Source organism: Anopheles cruzii, chromosome 3 (genome assembly GCF_943734635.1).
Source record: "Anopheles cruzii chromosome 3, idAnoCruzAS_RS32_06, whole genome shotgun sequence".
In the NCBI taxonomy this organism is placed as follows: domain Eukaryota; kingdom Metazoa; phylum Arthropoda; class Insecta; order Diptera; family Culicidae; genus Anopheles; species Anopheles cruzii.
The window spans coordinates 46,488,755-46,515,723 of NC_069145.1; the positions used below are offsets into that span (position 1 = coordinate 46,488,755).

Sequence of the window (26,969 nt, forward strand, 5' to 3'; positions counted from 1 at the left end):
GTACTTCACACCTGGACCGAGCGTCCTCTCGACTGGCGGCAGCGCCCTCTTGCGCCGCTCGCTGGCGTCACTTATCAGTGACATGGACAATAGAGTAACGGCCGTGGAAGATAGAATGAAGGCTAGGAGCCAAGATGAGGAGTGACAAGATGTGGCCTTGGCCTTAGAGGAACTTAAGTTCTTGACGGTGCTTCATAACATGGCGGCAGCATTGATTACATCCTCTTCCAATACAACTCACACCGGTTACTGTGAATATTTGGATCGCCGAGTTGAGTTAAGGACGTGTTAAGAGATCATTCATCATCATTCATCCAAACAATTCCCCGACCCGAAATGGGTTATGCGTACAACCATCGAAAAATATTAAGATATTTTTTGAACAAAATAAAAAATTTGGGATATTTTCGTAACAGACCACATATCTTTTATAAGATGAAGCCAAATTCAATCATAAACGCTATCATCACCGCGTGCTAACGGCGCATTCATTTAGATTCTCCCGTTTTTAGATTTAGTTCCTGATAAAGCTCGGTTATCTTGCGATTACTTTTATAGTTCCGATGGAAATATTTGGCAATAATATTAAAATTGCTTTTTATTGAAAACCCGCATTTGTTTGGCAAGGTTGTTCAATTTCGTTTCGAAAAACGGTCGACATAAAAACCTATGAACCTTGACGACCCGTGACGTTCGACATTCGGTCGGTCGACATCCGCATTAACGTCGTGCGTAGCAGCAGCAAAACCCTTCTTTTCCGCATTTGTACCTCGTGGAAGGAGGACGTATTTGTGTCTGAGGATGGTGAGTAAAAGTTTAACTGGTTTTAATTCATTAGATTACAACATGTGCGCGATAATTAGATTTCGTCTAAATGGTCCTTGTTCTCTACTTAATACGCACAAAATGAACATATTGTTTTTCTCAAGAGAAATAGTGCAGAGTTCGCAGCACTTTTCCCTTCTAGATGCCTTGTAAAAGTACGTTTTTCGATGAATCGATCGATTAATAAGATGAATAGTTTGCAATCTGTCATTTCACGATAGTAATGTACAAAATTAATCGAATAACATGATTAGTTTGCACTTAAATCACCATCACGTTCGGTGCCACGCCACATGTGCGTTACACATGATGATCCTTAACCTCACTTTTTTTTTTCCATTGCTGCTCCCCACAGTCTCATCGTAAGTTTTCTGCGCCACGCCATGGCTCTATGGCATTTTACCCGAAGAAGCGTGCTTCTCGGCACCAGGGCAGAATAAAGGCATTCCCGAAGGATGACCCCACGAAGCCGGTCCACCTGACCGCGTTCCTCGCCTACAAAGCCGGCATGACGCACGTCGTCCGGGAAGCCGACCGTCCGGGCTCAAGTAAGTCTCTGAAACATGTTTTCTTCGGTGTGCCTACTGAAATGTTTCGATGCTGCTCCCGTTCTTCATGATGATTATTATATGTTTACGGTTATTTCTGAATAATCCTTGATTACAAACCAGTTTAGAACTAGGGCTGTCTGACAGCGGCATCAAACGATTTTAGTGCGACATAACCAATCGCTTAAAGACGAAAGCACTGAACAACGATTTTTTTCTGTATTGCAGAGATCAACAAGAAGGAGGTGCTGGAAGCGGTTACCATCCTTGAAACGCCGCCCCTCGTGGTCGTTGGAGCCGTTGGCTACATCGAAACTCCGTTCGGACCACGTGCTCTTTGCCACGTTTGGGCCCAGCACTTGTCGGAGGAGTGCCGTCGTCGCTTCTACAAGAACTGGTACGTTGAATTACTTGTGTGTCAAGGAAAAGGTTAGACTTTGAGCGTATTACGCAGAGCAAAACTACGACTATTGCAAGGGCGAAAAGCTACCCCATCGCATATCCCGACGCGATGTGTTGCTTACTGAAAAGAAAAAGTACCGGTCAGAGAACATATGATGAAGATTTTCTTGCACGGCAAGATGTCTGAACCTTTCCTGTTCGAAGCTTCTTATTGCTGCTTTCCTTCTGATTTCTTTGCTGGTATTATTTTCTCACATCGAAGAAAAAGTATGCGTTGATGTTTCGTTTCGCCTACTGCAATCGTTGTCTGTTTTTCATTTGCGAGCGCACTCGATATGAAGGGAAGGTGTGGAAGAAGCATTGAAACTAGATTTAGTGTGAATCATAGTCAGCCGTTCTAATCGAAACAACCATCAGTCCTTCGATCGTTGCAAGAGGGCTTTATCAAATGGTCATGTGAGCCACGCTCGGCAAAGGGATTGAGTAAAACACAACATATGCGCCTCATTCTTCCGGCGGTCTTTTTCCCCGAGCCAAGAGTTGCTGGTGAGCATGCCGAGGGAACATGATGTTCTCCGCTCTCCCTACTGATGGAATAACTGCTAGCGCTAAGCAAGACAGCTCTGCACGCATTCCTCATGGGGTGAAGAGGCCGGTTCCCTGGTTTTTCTTTCCGTCTCGTAATGCGTCACCCGCCGGTCACACTGCTGCATTTTGTGCCGTTCTGGTGTACAACTCATCGTCGAAAGGGCTTGGCTTTCCACCGTCAGACAGAAAGGTCTCTTGTCGTCAACTATGGTTTCTATTCTGCACTTTGAAGGCATGCGAGCAAGAAGAAGGCCTTCACAAAGGCTTCGAAGAAGTGGACTGACGATCTGGGCAAGAAGTCGATCGAGGACACGTTCAAGAAGATGGTTCGCTACTGCAAGTTCATCCGTGTCATCGCTCACTCGCAGGTAAGCAAAGCAGCAAACTGTTGAAAACATTGAGCTTTAGTCGAGCGACATTACCGTTACCTCAACGTGTACGGTGCACCTTCGGGTGCATCGTAATCCGTTAACGTTTTCGGGGGCCGGCGATGGTAGTTTAATCCATGGTTGTTCCTCGGTGTCGCAGATCATATTGCCCCTTCCTCTCCGGAGGACTGCGCGGCGATGGACGGTATATTCCTTGACCTTCGTTGTACCTTCGTCCCATTGGGCGATGATCACGGAGATAAACCATACTGTCCACAGATCATTCGCGACAAAAAAGCGCGCCATCCCATTTCTTGTTTCTGTTTAATAAAGTTTAATTATATTTATCCCGCTTTCTGATAGATCCGGTTGATCAAACAAGGCCAGAAGAAGGCACACATTATCGAGATCCAGCTGAACGGTGGAACGGTCGAGGATAAGGTTAACTGGGTGAAGGAGCATCTGGAAAAGCCATTCCCGGTTTCGCAGGTGTTCTCGCAGGACGAGATGATTGACTGCGTGGCCGTAACCAAGGGTAAGGGCTTCAAGGGTGTGACTAGCCGTTGGCACACGAAGAAGCTGCCGCGCAAGACGCACAAGGGTCTGCGTAAGGTTGCTTGTATCGGCGCTTGGCATCCGTCCCGTGTCGCCTTTACCGTTGCTCGCGCCGGTCAGAAGGGTTACCATCACCGCACGGAGCTAAACAAGAAGATCTACCGCATCGGAGCCGGTATTCACTCCAAGGATGGCAAGGTAATATTTTCATTGTTAGGACTTCTCGCACGGCCTTATGTGTTGTATTTTCTATGTGATGATAATCTTTATGTAGCCGACATCATTTAAATACTACAAATTCAGATGAAACATTGTGTGTACATAATGATAGGACTGATGAAAATCATACATCCAGCGTTATCCGTTGATGGTTTGTGATTATAGCCAATGTTTTAACCGTCTCCGTGTTGACTTTCTTTCCATTTGCAGGTTGTCAAGAACAGTGGCACCACCGAGTACGATAATACCGAGAAGACGATCACGCCGATGGGTGGCTTCCCGTTCTACGGAGAGATCAACCAGGATTTCCTGATGATCAAGGGATGCTGCATTGGCGCCAAGCGGCGCGTCATCACGCTGCGCAAGTCGCTCCTGGTGCATACCAAGCGCTCGGCTCTGGAGCAGATCAAACTCAAGTTCATCGACACCTCGTCGAAGGTGGGTCATGGTCGCTTCCAGACGCCGGCCGACAAGCGCGCCTACTACGGTGTGCTCAAGAAGGACCGCATTCGCGAGGAAAAGGCCCAGGCTGCGGCCGCTGCTGCTGCCGCCGCCGCTGCCAAGCCATCGGCTTAAAAAGTGGAAAAGATGCAATTTACCTCTTCATGTATGTTGCTTAATATTTGGAAAATAAACTTCAATTTGTGCTCTTTGTTATCATGTAAAGAGCAATCTTGAAATTATGGTCGTTTATTCTTATTCGTAGATGGCTTTTTGTATTATAATGAATTTTTGCTAGCTTTTGGTTTACAACCTCAGAAGGTGGAAACATTATAGGTCCATTCGATATACGATTTTCGTGGAAAAATTAAACTTTGAATACATTCGACCAAGCATTTTAAATTTGCCAATTCTATGTCATATTTAAGGGGGTATTCGTCAATCAGCCCAATCTTATCTGTTAATTCACACATTCTTATCTGTTCATCTGTGGATTAATCTGATTGCCTGATAAGTTGATTAATCTGATGCACATGCGAATCTACGAATATAAACACACGCACTACGAATACAGCTATGTCAAGGATTGTCTTACGGACAAAGACGATTTAGCTGTATGAAGTCGGAGCGATAGTATCGTTAAAATGCTTCGTTAAGGGTAAAATGCTTGTCAAGGGACTTACAAGAATGCAATGCAAACAAATGCTGCCGCAATAACCAACATTATTGCATTGCCGTGGCCTCGTATCAACTCCAAATAAAAGTGAAAATGCGTGTGTTGCCGCAAAATGACAGCTCCCAAAAAAAAAATCAATTGCTCAGACTTCGTACAGCTAAATTGACTTTGCTTGCGGCCAACGCAGCTTAAGCTCTTCGCGTTGTTTCACGGAAAGCAACAAAGTTGTTGGCTTAGATAGTCGGCGACAGGAATCGCTGGAAAACGTTGATTTTGATTAAACCAAGATTACCAATAGTGCGATCGTCCAGTGCGAGTTTGATCAACAGTTAGCTCTCTGCACATTCAATTGCCAATAACCCACTCCGAACTGAACACTGCGATGCTTTACCAACTTATTGGTGCCCTCGTTATTGGAATGGTAGGTGGAGTGTTACTGGTAATCGCAAGTAATCGCCAGTTGGAAGCGCCGCAGGGACGAGCAAATAGCACCGGGCAACACCAGCAGGGTCCAGGCAACGGGCCGCCGCGAAAAGAGTGCGATTTATGTGGCTCGCATGTGCCGCCAGCGGAACAACAGCAGCTAGCTTGTAAACATGTATGGCACAAAAAATGCTTCGAATATTTTAGAAAATGCTTTTTCTGTAACCGGACTTAACGTGAAATAAATGAGTAAAAAAACGCTTGTGACGCATTCTTTATTAGTTACATACTATGATCAATTCCTAACTACAGTATTTGTCAAAGCATCTAGAACTGGAATGAAATTGCAACAGCACTTTCCCCAATTCGCTCACACTAGGGTTCTAGGTTGTTATCTAACGCTAAGCAACACCTTCAAAGGTTCTTTATTGCGAGACAAACGGAAGTCAATATCTATAAGTCGCGCTTCCCAACGGAGCACTTTCATCGTACTCTGCTTACGACACGCGGATGGTTCAGATTCGCCAGGACGAAAGCATATAGTTTCGAAGCTTTGCAGTATGTTGCATTTGTTTCTACGACATATCGTTTGCTTTTTATATCACGTTCGATACCCAGCGCCTCGCAGGGCGACCATGGTACTGGAGTTTCAATTCTGCCTTCTCCAATTATTTCCTTAAGACCTAATTTAGAGTATCAAACTTCTTATGTTAGTAAAGCACTCAGTTGGGAAATGATATGACAAAAGGGCAAAGAACAATCGAACTACAGGAGGCTGAGCGTTGGAAACATAAGGTATTAAATGGCCTTCCGACAGTTCGGGCATTCGTTCTTCGTCTGCAACCATTTTGCGATGCAGGAGGTGTGGAAGGAATGCTTGCACGCGAGTGTGAACTTTTCCGCGTCTCTGATCCGGTCCTGACAGATTGAGCAAGGTACGCTGTGTGTGGCGTGAAAGTAGAAAATGGTTTTGATGATTTTTAATCGGCCACTTCGGTGTGCATGGCGAGAGTCTCGCTTTGTACCTGTCGTCCATCGGATCGTATCCATTCCACTCGTAGCGACGATTACGACGGGACGATTGGCTGTACGGATCCTCGAGGCGCTGCTGATTGACGAACGCGAGTATGCCGATGGTGATGAGGGCGACGATACCGAAGGCACCCGTTGCCGCGAGTACATGTCCCAGAACCATTTCGGGTGGAAATCGTCGAAAGGGGAGCCAGCAATGTTTACATGCAGCACGCACAGACCGATAGTCCGAATTTCCGCTTTCACAAAACAAGCGCGTGAGTAAAAAGCTTTGCTCAAAACAAAACAACTCCACCTTGGGAAAAAAGGAAAGGTAAGTACTGACTGCCAAAAAAACTTTCAGCAGGTTTGCTGTCACTTGTGACAAACTCAGCGAATGGAAAGGCTTCTGAGCAGTGTAGAAAGTTTTACGATATTCGGTTACTAAAAAAGAAACAACTCAAAAATAGTTTTTCCGCAAATAATTTCCACCCTAAAGCTTCACAATTCGATCAATTTTCGATAAAAGTACCCTGGCAGAGCGCTGAATTGCTGCGATCAATCACGCTAAAAGGCTGTTTATAGCAATAGGTTGATGGGCTAATCGAAGAGAATTTTAAAAATATTCGTTTTTGTGATATTGAATATGATTCTTGTTTGTTAAACGTTCCTAATTATGTTTGGGGCGAAGCATAACAATTTTGATAGTGAAATGAATAGAACAATTTTGCTATCATTTAAGCATGCTAACTGCCTCTATGGCAAAATTACCACGAATCCAGTGAGAATTCATGAAGCGTGAAACATAAATTGATGCATAACGCAACAAACTACATGCAAATATTTTCTCAAACACAACAGTTGAAAAAATCGGAAAAAGGTATACGAAAAAGTGGAGAAATACCCCAACGAAGAACGCAATACTGCGCAAAGCCAATCTTTTTTATACAAAAAATGTTTATTTTCACTTTGTTCACATCGGTTCGATTCGTCAATATCTCCACTAAACACGTCTCTTTGTCGCTGCCTTTCTCTCGTTACCTGTTTTGTTAATTTACCTCTGCTTGAAATATAATTTGTTATCCTTAGTTATTTGCTTCTGTATCTTTCCGCTATAAAACATGCTGCATTCATACTTTGACCGCGTTTGCTAGCACGTTTACTCTCGGGGAAGGAAGGTGGCCGTCTGACGCTCTGATGGTTGGTAATAATGCTGTGAGCTGATGTGCTCACTTTCACTGCTGCCCATTTTATTAAATAAGTCGTCTCCGTAACAAGTCCTGGCGTTTCACAGGCGCATTCATAACGGCATTCGGTACAACCATCGAGTTGATTGATTGCGGCCTGAACCTGCAGAAGGTAACCAGGTCGAATTGTCCTTCGCGATTGACCATCGCGTTCCATCGTTTTTCGTCGTTTATGTACACGTTTTGTTCTTCTTTCTATCGTGAACTAAAATATTGTTCGCAAAATACAAATGTCTCATGATTTGTGCCTCTCGATTGTAAGTATTTCTGTTTCAGTGCGCCGAACTTGTCCCGAATTTCAGATGGATTCATATCATATCGTTCCAGCATAAAGTCTCGCGAGCTTTAACCAGTCTTTCTAGCATATCCCCTGCATAATGTCGGTCAAGGGGAACGTGGATATGGATTCTTTTTTCGGAGGTTGCGCATGTGTTCGACAAATAAGTTTTACTTGAATAAGTATAGCCGTACTGTGAATGGTGCTACTGACGGGTTTGATTTAAAGTTGCATCACAAATTAGTTTCGTTTGAAAAAGGGAGTGATTAAAAAAAACATCTGCAGTGGATGCTAAATGGCGGCTTGAGTTAAGGAGAGAAAATAAGAGCACGGAATAGCATTTGTATTACACTTTAGAACTCTACTTGAATTGATTCAAATACAAAGACTAATACGATACACGATGATAATAAACAGTTAAAATAAAGATAAATATTTCCCTTCGCTTACAGAAATTCACATTTTTCACTTTAAGCTGCGTAAACAATAGTTACATAGCTCCCTCTTTAAGATACATTTTTCCTACTGATTCCTTCCGTCCTGTTTTGCTCCCTCCTACATTCGTATCTCGCATTCACCCACCCACCCACACACACGCACACCTTTATTTGCACGTTTGCATTTGAGTGCAGCTGCATTTGCCGATCATTAAATCATAAACTATGCCAATGGTTTTATCCCACGTTCAGTCCTATCTAGAGGTTATCACTTAAGTAGGTTCTACTGTAATGCGCTATGTACAGTTCTTAAACAAGTGGGGTTAAACACACTCATTTGATATTAACTAATCACGTGGAAGCATGTGCAAGCTTCCTAATGTTCGCCAGTTTGGCACACCCCGAGGTGTGTCTGTATAAGTGACAAACGGAGGGCAGTGGCGGTTCCAGAAGCTCCAACCAGCTCCAATGTTTCCGCCTGTCACTCGGTATGCAGATGATCGGCATCGGCCGAAAATCGATCACGATACGAACCAGGTTTGCTCAACCAGCAGCAGAGGGAGTCCGCGTTCGCGCTGGCTTGGGGGACATTTAAACTATTCAATTTGACTAGAGATGGGAAAACGTATAAGGCCTAAACGCATATTAGTAATGAAATCGATTATGCCGCAACACGTGCGGTACTCCCTTCGTGCGGTAGTTGGCCCACTCTGGCGCTCTCTTTTTCCGATCGATTCGAGTCAATTAACGTACCGATCATCTGAAACGAACCGAACCGAATCGTTCATACAATAGAGACAAGAAAACGGGAGGACTTTGCCTTATCACTGCGGCATGTTTATGCTGGCGGCAATCACTGAATGGAGGGAGCATGATACACACACACACACACTAGGCGAAACAGTTCCTTTGCTTTCGTTCGCGATCTCGTTCTCTTAACAAACATTCGTAGCATTGCGCCACATGTCGTATACTAAACTACCTAACTTAAAGTTCGCTACTCAGCCTATCGTCGTGGAGAAGACGCACGGCGGTAAAGAGCGTACCGGGAATCGGTGAAGCCGATCGGCTTCGACCACCCCTCAAAAACGTGTTGGGCGATCCTTGAGTAGGAGGAAAGTGGAAAATAAGCAAACGCTGCTCGGGTTTGCTGCGGTTTGCGTTCGTTTTAAAAACAATTAACCGCAAACCCGCACTGTACACGCACCCTATCGGTCTGATCGAACCGCGCGCGCCGCGGAGGGATGTCGCATCGTTCGACCCTCGATCGAAAACTAAAATAAATACAACGATCTGGCTCTGGTGGTGGTGAAATGTACAAAAGAAAAATGAAAACTGTTCGAAACGAACAAAGGGTCACTCAATCATTGCCACACGCGAGTACCGCGCGATAGTGACGGCTCCATGCGACATGGCACCCATGCGGACCACATCCTTAGCGTCCTTACAAGCTAGACGATGAGTGAAGAACAAATCACAGCAAATCAGCAAACAGACCACCGAACCACGCCATCACGATTGGTAAGAAGAACTGCAGCAGGGCACGCTCGATGGACATCTCGGGCGTTTTGTGGGAACCGGTCGCATCCGACGACGTACCGGTGCCGGTGCTGCCAGGTCCGCCCGATACATTCGGCAGCCCGGAACGGGAGCCCGTGTAGTCTAGCTCGTTGCTTGGCTGGTCCCGCCCGTTATCACCGCCGAGAGTGCCGCCACTGCTGCTGCCATCCACCGTGACTCCGTCAACATTAATAGCCGACGTGGCAATGTCAATGGAACCGGGCCGGCGCTCGTTCCGCAGATCAATTTCCCACAGTCCCATGCCCGACCCGGTACTATCTTCATAGTCTTCGCTGCCCTGTCCAGACCCGCTGCCATAGTAGCCGTCCTCTGCAAATGAAAGAAAGCGGTCGATCAGTGACATGCGTTCAACGGGATTTTCCGCTGCTGCTTCGTACCTTGATCCGTCCACTCTACATCGTGGCCAACGTACGCGTTACCGAGATGGTTGATGGCCGTACGTAGCACAAAAAGCTGCTGCTGCACGACGGTACTCGGTCTCGTCTGATACACCCTGTTGGAGAACTCAGGATTATAGCTTGGATCACCGGGAGGAACTATGGGCCGGTAGCTGTGGAGAAGTGGAGATCGCGCGAGATCAGTAAATATCAAGTTCACCTTACAGCACACACTCCACACTTACCGGTCGATCGCGGTGCCGTTCCAGCAAGTGTCCTCGTTTATTTTCTGTTCCGCAATCTCCTCGTTGCTGCACAGCATGTACGGCAGCTGGGCCCAGAAGCGCTTCGAGTCGCGCACCTTTTGCCGGATGTCCTTCACCAACCGATCAATCATCGGCTCCTGATTGTCCTGCTCGTCCTGCTCCGTCGATGGCTTGCGGCCATTTTTGTTCTTGCGACGACTGGGACGACCACTGCCGCCGCCGCCGCCGCCGCTCGCATCGCCCGCTGGGTGATGGTTGGGCAGGCCACCCATCGGCGGCCCGTTGCTGTTGGTGAACTGTACATCGCCGTCGGAGAACTGTAGGGGTTCGTACTTTAACTCCTGGCTAGTCGAATCAGCGGCCCCACTGCCAGTGGACCGTTTGTTGACGTGTTTTTCCTCCTCGCCCGCAGCATCCTTGTTGTCACCGCCGTTGTCTTCGCCCTCTTCTTCGAAGGTGAACTGGGAGTCCGAATCGGAAGACTCCTCATCAGCTGCTGGCGCAACCGATCGGCGGTCTCGTTGCTCCACTAATGGTAGCACCTGATCCGGCCGGGGCGGATTATGAGCGGTTAACAGATGCGGATGAGGATCGGCGAATACGCTTGGCACCGCCGCCCCCGATGGTTCACTCGAGCGTCTCATGCGTCCGAGTGATGGCTTGCCACAGCCGTGGAAGATGCGCTCCGATATGTCCTTACCGTTCTCCTGGAAAACCGAAACGTAAGTTATGCCTGCATTCGTCGCTCCTGAGCTAGCTCATCTCCCTCACCTGAAAGTTCATGATGGCTTCGGATATCTTAATGTCGATCGGAGCCACCACCATGACGATGTTAAACGGTCCTAGCAGCCGCTCCGAGACGCGCTCCATCTTGCCGACGAACGTGTCCCACTCGGTGCTGACCTCTTCGTAGCTCTGGAAGCAACCCTTCACCACGTTCAGACAGTACGGTTCGCACGGCTTCCGCGTTTGGCCGGCGCACACATTGCAGGTGCTCATCTTGGTCAGGGCGGCCGTACACTCGGCCGAGAGTCGCACCTGAAAGGAACAGAAAACCAAAACAACAATTAGATAGATATGTATTAGGCGGATAGGCGGTCACACTCGCGACTTACGTTGACCATATTCTTGGCCGCTTCAGCGGCTGACGCTAGCGCTTGGGCGTAGGTCCGCGTCGCCACGAACGATCGCTTGATCTGCACCGACAGCTTGTCCGGTACGTCGCCAAACGGTTTCAGTTCCTTCATGTGTTCGCTTACACAGCCCAAGTACCTAGTAAGGGGGAAGAAAAGAACACAATAACAGCGAGAAGCAATGATGCGGCGATTTCAAATACTCACTTGTTGTCGAACGAGTACTGAGCGTTGAGCACGGTGAACATCTTCTGGAACAGTATGCTGAAGAAGTGGTCCATCGTCTCGGACAGATCGACCTTCCCCTGGGCGTAGTAGCGTTCCAGTTCGCCGAACAGGTCCGCGAAGACGTACGAGTTCTGTTCGTAGATCGTGCCGTACGTTCGTTTGAACATGGCGTGAAATTCGTGCTTCGATTCGGTCAGCAGCTTGGAAAAGAACTCTGAAGGGGGAGAGAAACAAAATAAAACCGAATTATTGCCAATGTCCTGTCACACATTGCCAATGTTGTACGAACGGTACAAAATAACTCTCTTTACTGTGAATGTTTGTAGATTTCTCCACATCTTCTGTTCAGCATTTGTCACCGGCATTGATTGACTTTCGAAAGGGCGGGATCCAGCGATCGGATCAGCTCGCAGAGGATCGTGTCGCTAGATAAACGCCGCTCTTCTACTCAATTGGACCGGGGCTGCGGCTATCAAAAACCGTGGTGCTCATTATTTCATCGTAAAGATGGGCGATTTCCGAGCAGAAACCCCAAGGCATCGCGCGATGAAGCACAAGATGATCTCATCGCGAGCCGTAGGAGGTCGGTCGAACGATAAGTGTGCGCCCCGGACACGATCGAAGAACATCGTTCGCTGTTCTTGAGACGCGCCTGCTTCCAATATGGTCGGTTGGATTCGAATCTTGTTGCTGGAACTAACACCCTCTTAGGAACGAGAGAGATCGAAAAAGCGCCCCGAAGAAGAATGGCCGCGATTTATTAGATAAATAAAGAAATAAATCCCCGCGCGCCGTGCCAGCCAGCCACAGCATGGCACGGTTCACGCCCCGCGGCCAGACACTGGCTGATGTTATCGATCAGCTGCGCCGCTAACGCCGTTACGCACCATATCGGAGGCACTCTGGCAAACCCCCGCCGGGACCCACTTCTCCACTTCTCTTGGTCTGCCGCAGCCACAAATCCCGTCGTCGTTTATTATCAAGATATAATTAATTACAGCGACGGAAGCGTGGGGCACACAGGCCCCTGTCAACGCGGCGCAGGTTTGGTTTCTTGTTCCCTGTTCGAAACCCAGATTCCAACCCCCTAAGCCGCCGCCGCCGCTGCTGAAGTGGTTCCAGATTCCAACGGGCGCGCTCGCGGGGCTGTCGTCACTAAAATGGAGAACGCCGGGAGTCTCAGTGTGAGAAATCGCTGCGATTATCTCGAAAATACCCGCAAATCACCGTCATCAAGATTGTGACCCCGCCAATAAACGGTCCGGAGGAGCTCCCTTGTGCTGCCTTCTGCCAGTGGGGGACGTGGGGAAAACCAATACCATTAACAGAATTATTAGTGTCACGGTGTTAATTATTACGATGAGCTTCAGAGTTCGGTGAACGCCCGAGGAGCGGTCGCCCAGCTGGGGCTTTCGTGCAAACTGATGGTTGGCCGATTCAGTTTCGGCCCATCACAATATCACGTCACACGCAGGAGAGATTGGAACGATCGTTAACTTTTACCGACCACCGTTCGATAGAGCCGATGAGGCGGATCATAAACTTACTATCGGAAAGCCTCTGTAGGAGCTCGCGTCTATCTTAGGCTACGGCTAAGCTTTCCTCGATCGTTACAAAAATGTTTCGACGACCAAAGTGCGCACGCTGATGAATAAGTTACGCAGCCGTCGATCGGAGCCGTAAGGAGCTCTGACCATCGGAAGGAGATCGACACACCACAAACACGACCGTGTGGGGTGTGTTTCCGTGGTTTTAATGTACCTCCGCCGCCCGTCAGCTCGTCAGGAAATGTCACAACCCACACACGAAGCCATAGAGCGATCGAGGGATCACATTTCGCGACTGTGGGAGCGAAACATCTCGCCGTCGCCCCGTTTGCTGATTGCTTGGCGATTTCGACTTCATTTCGTCCTTTAAATGAGCCGGGCGCGCGACAATAAATTGATATGACATTCAGCTTCATTACCGAAGACAACCCCCGGTTCACACCGCAGTTGGCGGACAGACTTGTTCTCCCACGGACCGACCGATCGACGGTGGTGGATGTTGACCGAACACAGGGAAAACAGCAGTCCGGCAACGAACGGACAACGACGGGCTCGCAAAGTGGACATTCGCTTCTTGCGTCACACCATCGGGAGACCATATTTCGTGTGATCATGCATCAGGCCGCTGCCGTTGATCGATCGGTCGATCCAGACGACGGTTTGATTGTTAACAGCCATAACTTCTTCTGCGGGACCTCTTTCGTGCCAACAATCTCAATCTCGTTTGCATGAAGACATCCATCCAGACACTTAATTGAAACGAAGATCGACGGGCTTGCGTTCCAATTTCGGTGGTGGACAGTGCGGAAGTCCTCTAAATACCACTCCAAAGCAACCTTGTGAATCACGGCATTGCTGTCTTCCAGCGTCGTGTGACAACAATCTCAAGGAAATGCGTAGGATTTTCAGCCGCCGGTTGCGGAGCACCTTCACACGATTGAACCAATCCAAATTTAGCGTCACTCGACACTCAACAGTCCTTGGGTTCGCGCGCCACACGGTGAGGGTAGCCGAGACCGATGATAGCAACCAATAGAACCGTGGCCGAGAAAGAAGCCAAAGCAGCCGAGGCTGAGTGGCACCGCTTGTCGGTCGATTGTCGAGTTTAGCTGCGTGGCCGCCGGAAAGCCAAGAGAGACGGCGGCGGCGGCGACGGTTCCCATCGTTTGTCATTATTAGCAACAGGCGAATTAACATATTATTTCAATTATCCGGATGAAATATGCAAACGGCGATTCGGCGAACTGGTGCCTATCTGCGGCGAAACGACGGTAAGGATGCCTCCGAAAATAGGATGCCTTCACTGCAGGTGACAAGCTCTTGGGAGACGACGCAGTCAGAGTACTACGCCGGGCACCTGTTCGTCGGAGACACCCGGGGCAGGTACCAGGGGGACAGGTTTAAGGAAGCTGCGTAAACTGCCGCCGTACTACGATTTGTACCCCGAGTCTAGGATTAGGGTGTACCAGACTCTTCCGTTCCGTTTAGTGTGAGTGACATGGCTGTCGTTGCTTTCGGGTACACCAGACAACGGCTAACGTCCAGCGTCGCCACTGCAAGGGTCACATCTGCACGTTTCGGTAGCATCGGCGCGTTGATCTTAAGTAAAGCACCTACCCGGGGGCCGGAGAACTGTCCAGGCAACTACTGTCAGAGCGCTGCCACAAAAAACGCTTTCACAATGCCGTCTCGCATTCCGATGCGGCCTGGAGTGGGCGTGTTGGCGCCACCGCAAGCATTCCCGGCCTTCGGGTGGAATAACAATTACGGGCTTTTGGGCGATCTTATCCTCGCTTGGAGCAGCTTCCACGTTTAATTACCCTCTGTGTCGCCGACGAAACCGTGAAGGATGGAATCTTGGACCCGCTGTACCCGTCGTCACCCGGGTGTGTGCTCGTTTGTCGTGCGAAGGAATTTAAATTCTACGCACCGGCATCGCGGGAATGTTGGTCACATTATATGATCCACTACCAGCACTGCTCGATAAGTTGGATCGTCCATTTTTTCCTGCCACAACACGAACTGAACCGATTTCGCCCGCTAGTGTCAGGCTTCTCGTGCAGGTGACTGCAAATCTGTCTCCGACGATGCTCCGACGAAAGACGATGGCCGGATCGATTGGCCAGTGGCCCGTCACCGTTCTGTTCTTTAACTATCCGCGCTCACGGCGGATACAACATCGCTAAATCATTGATATTCATTGCCCATAAAATATGCACATGAGAGCGTCCGCGCGCGCCCGGTCGGGTTCGCCGGTCCAGCCTTGATGCCACAGACACCCGCGGCCCACGATCGAAGCACAGCGATAATAGATGCAACACTGGCGCGCAAAAAAGGAGTCTTCCGCGAGGGTCCGCGACGGTTTCATTATGTCCCTCTCCTCATGCAAATGATGAACCGCTCCCGGTCCAGCCGAAGGCAGCATCAAGGTGAAAATGGTGGCTTCCTTGCTACCGAACCGGACGCGCGAACCGGGTGCGAGGGTTGCAAAGCCGGTTAAAGGACACAATTAGTATGGAATGGGACAAGGCGAGACTAGACGTGTACAGGAATGTACCCCCACCGTGTGTGTATCGCCGGAGGAAGGCTGAAGTTTAATAGTTTCCAGCATGGGAACACCATCGGGATGGCAGTGGAAAAAACACGATTCGGCGAGATTCTGCCACCGAAGGGGGGCGCACAATTAATGGCCCCCCTCGCCTGAAATGTCATTAAACCGGGGCGTGAATAACCCATGGTCCAACCGCGGGGCCTGGGGACAACGATGGACGTAGGGAAGAAACAGGATGCCATAACTTTAATGTTGTGCTTTAATCGAACTAGAAACGGCACCGTGGGCCGGAACGAAACCCGGCAACTGTGCGCAGAGGAGAGTCCGTTTCTTATCTAACACTTTATTGCTTTCCTCCACGGTCCAGTCGAAGTAGCAAAGAATTGGGAAGGGCAATGTCAAACCGAATTCTAAATTCATGCAACCCTTAAGGATCATCGGCGGATGGTCCATTTGAAGCACTCCAAAGTCTAGATGTGTGTTCACAGAGACAGTCCTCCGCAAGTGGAGATTGAAATCCGTACAGTCCGTAAAAGTGTGTGTGGGAAAAGATATCTGGCGTTGTGGGGCTATCATCGCCGAGAAGCATGAAGCCATAAAACTGGAAACGAGCGCTGCAAGCATATCTCGCCCCAACTTGGCGTGCTGGTTATGCTTCTTGATACACCCCGCAGACTTGCTTGTTTGGAAAAGAACAAGAACGTCCTGATGTCGCCAGTTCGATGAGCAAGTCCAGTCACCACCAGCCGAATGTCGCTCCGTCCCCTTGAGCTCTCGCCCTTTCTCTCTCTTCCGCAGACGATTGCTCGATGGTTGTGCGAAGGGAGTACTGAGCTGTGGAGGCTTTAAAGTAAACAAGGCTTCGTCTAAGACCTATCCCAAGGGAAGCGACCCCGCTCGGTGGGCCTTCCGCTGATGTCCACCACACGGTGGCTCCACGTCTGGGATTCTTCTGGTTATGATCGCTATGTGAAGTTGGTATTAGTTAGGCCCTCGCCCGTTGATTGATTGAATGTTGTGCGCTCTGGGCTGTGTGGTGGACTCCCACAGACGGGTCCGGAAAAGTGAGAACGGATTGTACAAACAAAATCCCCATGAACCTGCGCTCAGCGATGCATTCCTCGGGTCAATGTGACTGATAAATCTTTCGTCGTCAAGAATCTGTTTCTGGGACGGCTTCTGTCTCGCGTTAGGTTTCCGGTGGGTTGGTAAGGGTTAGAAGAAAAAAAAAGCGAAAGTACCCATGGATTAGACTGTCCCCATATGTCCCAATATACAAATAAAGTTTCTCAACGAACGGACGGACGGACGGACAGTCGTCGACGCGGAGTGTTTTATAGGGTGATCGATCTAGTGTTTGGATTCCGAAGATCGGTGGGCAAAAGATCCGTCTTGTTGTTGACCAAATGGTGTACACGTATTCAGCTTTAATTTTCTAAATTTAATTTTTTTTCTTTATTTTCCAAGAAAAATCGGCCGATGATGCAGCCAGACCAAAACCCTCACTAAAAAGTCACTCTTCTAAGGTGCATTGGCTTCTCTTGCACGAAGTGAGGGTTTTCCGATCCCCAAATACGATAATTCTGTTTATTGACATAACCATCGAGATAGAAATGAGCTTTTCATGTTGAAGACTCACCTCTTTGGTAATAGGATTTTAATATGTCCCAATTTCCGTCTCATTTCGTAACTGTCAAAGGTTTCATTAAATGTTTACAATTTCCCGAATGAAGTTTGACGTTCTAAAAGTCAAGTAATCAAGGTAGTTTAAAATACAAACACTTGATGCAACACCCTTTACTGGCCTACGTCCACTATCACTGACGATGACTGTCGATAGACATCGGCCCTGGCCCTGGCGCGGTTGGGCACCCCGTGTTCCCGTTCCGTTCTTCGCGCTCCGTTTTAGACTGGACCAGATTCTAGATAGTGAAACTATCGATCGTCTGACGTGTCCATTGGTATTCCCTTTTTCACACCGTGCAGAGAGAGTAAACATAATTCCTTCGGACCCCGGGGGCTTTTGCTCGGGGGGTTGCTCCAGTGTTCCGCACCGCAAGGAAGAAGAAGATGAACGGCCAGACGTGCGCTGGGAGGTGTTGGTCCACGGATCGAACACCAGAACGATCGCGGACGGAACGGACACGAGTTGAGTTCAGGTTCCCTAGCGACACCAGTGTGGGACGGACGTGCGTGGCGTAGCGCAATGAGCACTAACTGTGTCCGGAAAGGGCACCACCCTTCTTTTTTTATGGATGTTGCTTCTGCCGTCGCGAGAGTGTGACAGCAGCAGACCGCGCTCCCGACAACGTGACCGGTTGTTAAGCAAACTTCAGATCGGCGGCGATGATCGCTCTTCAATGACACTTTGCACGGCACGGCACGGCAAGAATTCGTGGGCATCTCCTGCGGAATGGAATTTACAGCAGCGCGTAGTATTACACCGCGAACGGATTCCGCGTGGATGTTCCGGCGGCTCAGAAAGAGAAGTGGCCGGTAAATAAGACGTGCTGCACATGCGTGGGACAAAGTTGTAGAGTGGACGAGAGCAAGTGTTGCTTGGATTGCGCGGATTATTCTTGGATGGTTTTAAATTCTCCAACTTTATTTCGCCAGGACCTGGATTCTGCACATCAGAACACATTTTCGAACCCTAAATTAAGCCAAACTCCCGGCGCTAAGTGCAGGCTCTCAAGAAGCGGATTACGACCGACCGTTGGAAGCATTAGTTCCGCTAACGCACACGCCCGACAATTGCTCGCTGGCAATTTTCCTATCCACTTGTGGTCGTCTCGAGCAAGATTTACAAGACAGAAAAAAAACGGGGCAAATTGCCCCACGGACGGCTACGACACCTTTTCCGACGAGAGCGTGCACAGATGGACCATGCGATGCCTCTGGTGACGGTGGTGGTGCTGCGCGAAGGAGAGGTGTTGAGTTTGACAGGCAAATTTGTGGGGTCCCCATTTTGCGTCAAGATGTCAACACGGATTACACTTCGAGCGATCTTCGTTTCACTCGTCCGACGGCACTCTGACGTGGTTAACACACCGCGCCCCCCCGGTGACCAACTGGCTGCCCCCCTCCCCAACCCACATGACCCGTTTTGGTGCCCGCCAACTGGCTGTCTGACTGTCGCTGCTGGACTAGCTGGACGCGCGAGTGCGTTCCCCGTCTTGTGTTTTGTAGAGCTCGTCTCCGGAAAAAAGTCGATCGACCGCGGATTGGCAGGCAGCAGCGTCGTGTCCGCCGCGTGGGTACTCCCGGTGACACGAAGATTGCAGAGTGTGTAGCATCATGTCAAGCCGTGTTTGGGTTTGGACTCTTCGGCGATCAACACCGGTCGCTGCTGGTCCATTCTCTGGGCCGATCATTCTGTGCGTATCCCGCGGACGCTAACACTAATTTAGCCATTAGTCACTGAAAAGGGAACCGAACCGAGTTGGAAAGGGGGGATCCGATCCGAGGACCGCAGAATGTCGTTTATGGGCACGATCGGCCATCCCTTTGCCCTTGCTTTCGGGGCGCAAGGCTTTGGTTCTCAGGATATGGGCGAGGAATTTTGTCGATGTACAAATTTAGCTGACACTAATTGTTGGTTCTGGTGGCCCCCAGCGCTGTCCATGTGTGTCTATTCCGGACTTAACACCTGCCGTCGGAATGCTATGCTGTGAGTACACAGTTGGCGTTTTTGCGCTACTTACCATTGAACCGGACGGCCCGGGCCCCGAGCACGGACGAGAGCTTGGAGATATTGTCTTTGGTGTTGCGCTCGAGCATCGTCTTGGAGTGCAGGGCGAGCTTGTGCTCGGTGGTCTGCGTGCAGCAGGTTCCTCCGCCGGCCGGCACCTCACAGTGACGCAGCGTCAGATCTACGGGGAGAAGGCAGAAGAACAAGCGGACCATAGTTAACATCATTCCGAAATGGTTCATAAATTAGCACGCAGGCGGCACCGTCGCGCGGCCCGGCGTGTCGTGGTGTAAAACAATGTTGTCTACATTGCGGCCTGATTAGCCTGCCCTCGCCTCCCCTAGGTGTACCTTCGCCCGAAGGGAACTAGGTTTAGCAAACTCGGCAGATAAGCAGCGGCCCTTAACTGGCCGAGTGCGTGCAAACACGGTATAACTGGAATAGAGGAAAGTGAATAAACAACCCGACAACTTCCGAGGAGTCTGATGCCCGGAGTTCACTATCAAAAGGCCCACCGACGACGACGACGCCCAAGTCGCGCTATTTGAGAAGTCTCGCCGAAAGGAAGTCATCAAGTCTGCGTTTTCCCGGCCGCCGGTGGAAATCTCTCGCCTTTCGCGGTGGCCCCCCCGGGCTACACACTGATCTTTACCACCACCAGACACACCTGTTCCATCCCTGTCCTGTCCCGCCCGCGCGTGCGGGAGGGCGTGAAATGCGGAATGTTTTACAAGTGTGCCGCGCTGCGTCCGGACATGAAAAAGGCCGCCGACGCCGACACCGCCGCCGCCGCCGGCAGATTGTGGACCCACCACTCTTTTTGTTTTTCATTCTGCTTGGAGTTGGGTGGTGGGTGGGTGCATATGTACAGGGTGTTCCATCCCGATCCAAGTATTTCAATGTTTAATAACTTCGCTACTTGTCAGTCGGTTTCGACGAAGAACAAAGATTTATTTAGAGTATAGAATGCCGTTTACAGAATACCCAGAATACATAGAACACATAGTACATAGATAGTACATACATAGAACACATAGTACATACATAGAATACATAGTAATAGACAACGTAATAGCAGCAATTTCCGCTGTGATGTTAACTTCTTCAATGGTCTTCGGTTGGCTGGCTTACCTTACTCTTCAAATAACACATCGTTCAATAAGTCCCGAGACTAACTATGAAAACAACATTTTATCAGGAAAATTCTTTATTATTCATCAACATAATCTCCTTAAAGTGTAATACAATCATTCCACACTTCTCTAACTTTTCAATTCCATGTTTGTAGCACGATTTGTTTTTTGACTCAAAATGAGCCTCAGTAGCAGCGATCACCTCCTCATTCGAGCCATATCTTTTTCCCTGGAGCATCTTTTTGAGATCCGTAAAGAGCCAGTAGTCGCCGGGGGCCAGATCCGGCGAGTACGGAGGATAAGGAAGCAGTTGGAAGCCTAATTCGTTGAATTTGTCATCGTTTTGATTGAATTGTGCCATGGTAGCTTTTGTTCCAATGTGCGCAAACGCGGCACCCATTTGAAAAAAACCTTTTTCATAGCCAATTTTTGGTGCAAAATAGTAAATGCACTACTAGTTGATATGTTCACTATCTTAGCTATCTCGCGCACTTTCATTTTGCGGTCTCCCATCACGATTTTCAATACTTGCTTGATGTTTTCGGGAGTACTGCCTCATTTGGCCCACCCGAATGTTCCGCATCATTTGTATCAGCACGACCGCATAGAAGTCAGCATAGCATCCGTCAAAACGGTTGGTTTCGACGGAGTAGAGTCCGGTTCACGTTTTTCAAGCCATTGCTGAGCTTCAACAGTGTTTTTTCCCATTAGAAAACAATGTTTTATCAACACACGAAACTCGCTTTGGTCCATTTTCTCAGGATTGCAAAAGTAGCGTCACTTTAACCACTATAGCTTTCTTGGTTATGTTTCGAATTACATCAAATTTTGACACACCTCATCTGAAGGTTGGTACTTCCGAACGTCGGTATATAAATGGCGTTATTAGCGCCATTTCTACGCTAGTCTCGGGATTTATTGAACGATGTGTTAGCTCCACAGGAAGAAGTCAGAAGAAATTCGGCAATTCGACATTTTCAATATAATGCGCTACAATTTCAGCCCACTTGTTTATCGTAAATTGATCCATGAATAAAACGGCATAGATTGACGTTTCAGAATTTGACTGATTTGTCAAAATCGACTGCAGAATGGCGGAGTTATTTAACACTTCAATAGTATGGGTCGTGATGGAACACCCTGTATAATGTTGTCCCCCTTTTTTCGGTTTTTCCGCGGAGTTGCACCACCGGCAGGTGGAGAGACGGTCGGCGTGTGTGTGTGTTAGGAAAACAACATACTGTTTGTGCAAGTGTTTGCTCCCACACCGGCCCCTCCCTTCCTGCTGCTGCTGCTATGCCTAACTGCTTCCGTAGATTTGTCCAGCGTGAAAGAATGCGCCGGTGGGAGAGACCGCCCCGCCAAGGTATGAGCCTCCAGAAAGATCAGAAGTTACGCCACCGCGGCAGCCGCTTATCGCGTGTGTTTGAACATTGGAGCGTAGTTCCGAAAGGAGGTCTTTCACCGACGACGGTGGGCAAAATTAACATCGCAAAATAGATTCTCCGCGGGACGAAGGTCCCTTCTGCAGATCTCTCCATCACACCGCACGCACCGGAGCGTCTGAGATGACGATGGCCGCCCGCGTCGGCTGCCTAGGAGCTCCCTAATGAACCGAATTCCCACCACGCAATACCCGGAGGAGGGAATGGGTTTCTAAGACATCCCGGTCCATTCCAGCACACACGGTGTCTTCTGTCTGTGGTCTGTCTCGGGAGGTCTGTAAAGATAACGGCTTCTTTAATTGTGACCAACGTGCGTCGGCCGCGCACAGCAGAAGCCGCGTGCTTCATTGGGACGCAGATACTTCCGCAGAAGATTGTCTCGGGACTGGGACCCTGGGACGAGAGAGAGAGCTTGTGTACACATATCTTCATCGCTCGCCTATGCCTGGCGCTGGAAGCGCCATCGTGGTCCGATGTCCATTAAGTGGTAATAATTACCGAGACTGAAGTGTATCCCGGGACTGGTTACGAATTTCCGAAGAACTTCTCGCCACGACCTCCCGCGCGTTCCAGCGTGGCGGCGGCGGCGGAGTCGCCTCTTCTGCCTGCTTCCCAATAAAGTCAACCTCTATTAGCACTTACGTGCTGCCACAGAGCGGCCCACAGCATAAATCTTGTCCCTCCGCTGAGATAAAACCCGTCCCCGGAGCGTATCCACAGATTCCCAGGGTCCTCTGGGCTAGGTGGTGATGGAATTCCACCTGGGAGAACCCAGCCACGACGACGACGACGACCGGTGGCGGTATGGAACGCAAGCAGCTCGCTAGCCAACGCCTCGGCTTTTATGACACCGATCGCGACCCGGCGATCGATGGGGACCATTCAAAGTCCGTCTCGAAGATATGGACACTCGCGACTCCGCCCGGTTTATGGAGTAATCGTTTCTCAAGAGGGAACTTCATCACGCCGAAGAGTGGCCATCTTAAGCCGATCACAGACTCAGCATCAAAGCAGGCCCGTGGCGCCAACGGATCCGTGCCCGGGATCTAATCGGGGGTCGTAGGACAAATTAACGTACGCACGCCGGCTACATATCTATCACATTTAATATCGCCCGGGGGAGGTTTCGAGCCGAGCTTTTAATAATTCTACGCCGACGGCGGGGACGATGGAGCAGATGGGAAGCGCCCATTACCGCCATCGTAGACCACAGAGTCCCGCGGGAGCCGAATTAATGATCGGACAACTGCTTCGCACGAGGATATTCCGGCACCTGCTCCCTCGACCGCGCGGGAAAACGACTTTTTCTTCGCATCGAACACATGTTCGACTTCCCACATTGGCCCGCCTTGGAATGATTATCGAGATATTTAACTATCCACCAGAGAGGAAGAGCGAGACCGAAAGTGGCGAGTGCAAGAAGAAGCTGAGGTGAGCTGAGAAAAGACACGAAACTGGAGAAAATACGGAGCCTTCGTACGCGCTGGCGGAGCGACGGAGAAAGTAATTTCCGGGAATTAAAATTAAACAAAAAACCGATGTTTTCTCGATGGTGAAACTCCGAAAGGTCCAACCTGGACCCGGCCGGGTGTGTGGTTAGACTTAAATAAACAACGATGCGCCGAAGCCTAGCGCTTCGTCGATAGCGCGAGCGGGGCTCAAAATAAACTCGCAACCGCCTCGTCCTCGTCCTCGCCCGGTTTGACGAGTATCCAGAAACATGACCGTCCATTTTGAGCCATTAATCTTGCTAACGTTGCACGTGATAATTCCAATTGCACGTGTTGCGCGCGCCGTTTATTTATTCGTCGGGGCGCGTCGGATCGGCCACAAGTACAAAAATACATTAACCAGTCCACCGACGAGTGCAGCGCACGCAAGCAAACGTTGATTACCACACAGCACAGAACGCACTACAGCTTCAACGGGGCCAGCAACATCTGGCCTATTAACTGCTGGCGATGGCTACCGGATTGCCAAATATTCACCTCGATGGGCCCACCAGCGGATTCGAGTGCGGACCACTTTTTTCGTGGCCCGAAGAAATGTGTTCCAGTGAGGGAACTATTTTTGAAGAAGGAAGTACTCTCGGATGTAATGAGCCGGGGGCTGAGCTAGCGAAGATCAGAGCAGAATCGGTCCCGGCAACGATGATTTTGCTATTTGCCCTCGCCATTTCAGGCGCACGGCAATTCGCGGCACGCCCTTCGTGAAGACTGAGAGGATCTATTTTTAGGTTACGCATAAAATTGCATAGCGGCACCACTACCCCCCGATCGCGGGACGTTTCTTGGATGAGTTTATGCAATATCTATAACGTGCTTGGAGAGGTTAAACGGAAATGGAAGGATTTGTTCCACTCTACGAAGCATTAGTGTTGCCAAACCATATCGGGAATTCGCTTAAACCCGATAAATCTTTCTTTATTCTTCTAACTCTATGCCCTTTAAAATAATCCCTACTCTATGCAATAAATCTATTTGTTGTCTAACATATACTAATTTTTTAAACGGCCTGAAAAGTTCTTTTTTGAGGAACAGCCTTCAACTATCGCAACTATTGACTGTAAAAGGTTAAAAGGCGAAAACGGTGGGAACGATATGGGTCGAGTTAGTGTCGAAATGATCACAAAGTTTTGATGCAAAAGCATCAAGAGGAAATTGAACCAAGAATTGTTTTCAAATAATTTATTTTACGATAAAATCGCGTTCTCTAGACCGTGGACGTATTGCTTTCCAGTTACAGGCGTGCAAAGAATAGAAAAGGGTAATGCAGAGTTGAAATTGAACGACACAACACATGTACTACACAGCAACAAACGACCAGAACGATCACTGAATGACGATCACCAACATGGCACACAAGACCAATCGGGGCGCCGAACGCGTTACGAAACAATTTGAGCCTTCCCCCTTCCAGATGTTCTACAAAGTCACTGTAGGAAAACGAACAGTCGGACAATCACTGTGGACACTTTCTTGGGCAGCGTCGTGAATGAAAGCGCAGGCCGCGCACCATCGTAATGCATTACCACACGCGGCATTAGTTCCGAAGAGTTTCGTCGTTTCCTCGATGATTCCGCCACCCAAGCGGAGCGCACGGAAGAATCGGCAGGCAAGTCTCGTGTCTTGGGTTCGAATCGATCGGAAAGAACCTTTGAAAAAGGGACGCAGTCGCCGCCGCCAGCTGACACCTTCATCGGGGCGGCCCACCGGAGACGGTGACGGTGAAGTATTTTTCGTGCTTCACGCGTGATCACCCACGCGTGCGCGGGCGGCCCAAGATGAGTCAATTCATTGTCACTCACATTGGAGAAAGCGAGAGAGAGAGAGAGAGGTCAAGCCACCGTAAACTGACGCCTAATTTTGGGTTTCACGCTGAATGATGATCCCACGGCCAGCGAAAGGTAAGCCCAGAGAAGCCGCGAGCTGGCAATCCCTGGATGATCGGACCAATGCAGGATTTTCTGCAGAGGATCGTGTTCAAGATCTTCTTAGACACCAGCCAGTCCTGGTTGCGACAAAACGAACAGAAATCGACGGCGCCATCCTTCTGACAGCCAGTAATTAGTGATCGTGAGGGTGTTGAACAACCTCAAACATACACACACAAAAAAACACCTCAATTAAGGATGCGTACCGGAAACGGAGGGTGGGCCTGAATCGTGGGTTCGCTTGGACGCCTTGAGGTGTGACAATGATCACCGCCCCCGGGGCCGCCAGGTAATTGACACCTAGCCCCGGGAACGGTGATGGTGCGTGTGGCGGTGTGCTGTGCGTGACAAAGCGGGAAGCACTGAAATAATCCGAACCCCGCCCGGCCTTCCACCCCGGGAGAAGTTCCACCACGTCCGAGAGCACCTAGACTCTCGGGGTGGTCCTCCGTTAGCCCGGGGTTCGGGAAAAATGGGAAAAGTTCCCAAACAGAGCCGAGATTCCGGAACCGCACCGAATGGTGGAAAATCGGTCTTCGGGGCCGAGAGCTAGAAGCGTGCGGTTCTCGCTGCCAGGAACGGTCAGTCTTCCCTCGGGCCGGTAGAAAGCGAGCGACGGGAAGGGAAACGAATCGGTCACAATGGAAAATAATCATAAAATCGGGCTACAAATCTTCATTGGACACGCTCGGTGTGCGGTTTTTAAGGGGCCATAAGCCGTGTTCGGTATTTGTGCGCGACCGGCGGTATGTACACCTTTTTCTTGAAGAACTCTCTATGCCGCATCGCCATTAGCTTGGCGGTCTTTGGATCGGACTGTCGCTTGCTTCTATAGTGCTGTCGTCATTCCGTTCAGAAGAAGGTAACATTGACAGGCAATGCTACGATTATTGCAAACGAAATCTGAACTTTAAGAGTGTAGTAACTCAAGAAACATTTTAGAAGACTACAGGCTCCCAATGATGGTTTAATTACAACCTATAAAACTTTACAACTCGTCCGTAGATCATCCGATCAAGTAGTAGACTTGTGGGTTCAAACCCTAACAGTGTACCGTAACTTGCCTCTAATAGAACTCTGCCCTTTCTAACGGCAATATAATAACCCTACAGCTTCCTGAAACGAAACGAATTTTGACCAAAGGCCGGGTCCTGCAGTGAAAATAAATTAAAACTTCATTTCATTAGCGCTCCATTTTGGGTAAAGGTTTTACACTTAAATCACGGCACAACGCGCGTTACACTCACAGTAATTGCCATCTTTACACGCACAACAAGAGCGTCTCTGTTGGACGCAATATTCCACACATCATGGCCGTTAATTTACTGGCGTGGACCAGAGAGTGTGGTGGCGAAAACCTTCCCGACTCGGAACACCCGCAGTGCGTGCGACTGATTGCCGTCTGGCAAGAACAGATGGCCCCTCAACAGTAACTCCGTAGTAGCTTGGCCACCCTTTTCGAATTATCGCACAGTTATCGTTATCGAATTAAGGGGAAGTAAAACTCCGCTGGCCACCCTGGAGAGGGTGTTTAAGTGTTCGGCATTTGCGCCACCACGCCCGGCCG

At 49.3% G+C, this 26,969-nt stretch overlaps 3 protein-coding genes across 4 annotated transcripts in view; 1 reads left to right on the plus strand and 2 right to left on the minus strand.

The window, feature by feature from the left end:
• Positions 1-730: 730 nt before the first annotated feature.
• Positions 731-4,185, plus strand: LOC128273310 (60S ribosomal protein L3). 2 transcript variants are annotated; one of them, XM_053011250.1, is made up of 6 exons: positions 731-804; positions 1,181-1,373; positions 1,602-1,770; positions 2,596-2,731; positions 3,095-3,484; positions 3,716-4,185. In XM_053011250.1, exons 1-6 carry the CDS (start codon positions 802-804, stop codon positions 4,079-4,081), a joined length of 1,257 nt encoding a protein of 418 aa, XP_052867210.1. In that variant the 5' UTR covers positions 731-801; the 3' UTR covers positions 4,082-4,185. The 2 variants fall into 2 exon arrangements, with proteins under 2 accessions (XP_052867210.1, XP_052867211.1); XM_053011251.1 differs by lacking the exon at positions 731-804 and having other exon boundaries at positions 1,178-1,373.
• A 1,108-nt stretch (positions 4,186-5,293) lies between these two features.
• Positions 5,294-6,366, minus strand: LOC128273311 (uncharacterized). Its single transcript, XM_053011252.1, has 2 exons — positions 6,071-6,366; positions 5,294-5,985 (listed from the first exon to the last, which is right to left on the minus strand). Exons 1-2 carry the CDS (start codon positions 6,238-6,240, stop codon positions 5,844-5,846), a joined length of 312 nt encoding a protein of 103 aa, XP_052867212.1. The 5' UTR covers positions 6,241-6,366; the 3' UTR covers positions 5,294-5,843.
• A 3,090-nt stretch (positions 6,367-9,456) lies between these two features.
• Positions 9,457-26,969, minus strand: part of LOC128272991 (glypican-6) — a 54,016-nt gene continuing 36,503 nt past the window's right edge. Inside the window, exons 2-8 of the mRNA XM_053010894.1 lie at positions 19,405-19,572; positions 11,582-11,816; positions 11,357-11,513; positions 11,013-11,279; positions 10,221-10,948; positions 9,976-10,148; positions 9,457-9,907 (exon numbers count right to left, since the gene is read on the minus strand). Coding sequence (XP_052866854.1) covers positions 9,492-9,907; positions 9,976-10,148; positions 10,221-10,948; positions 11,013-11,279; positions 11,357-11,513; positions 11,582-11,816; positions 19,405-19,572 — 2,144 coding nt within the window. The 3' untranslated portion in view covers positions 9,457-9,491. The remainder of the gene's footprint in view (positions 9,908-9,975; positions 10,149-10,220; positions 10,949-11,012; positions 11,280-11,356; positions 11,514-11,581; positions 11,817-19,404; positions 19,573-26,969) is intronic.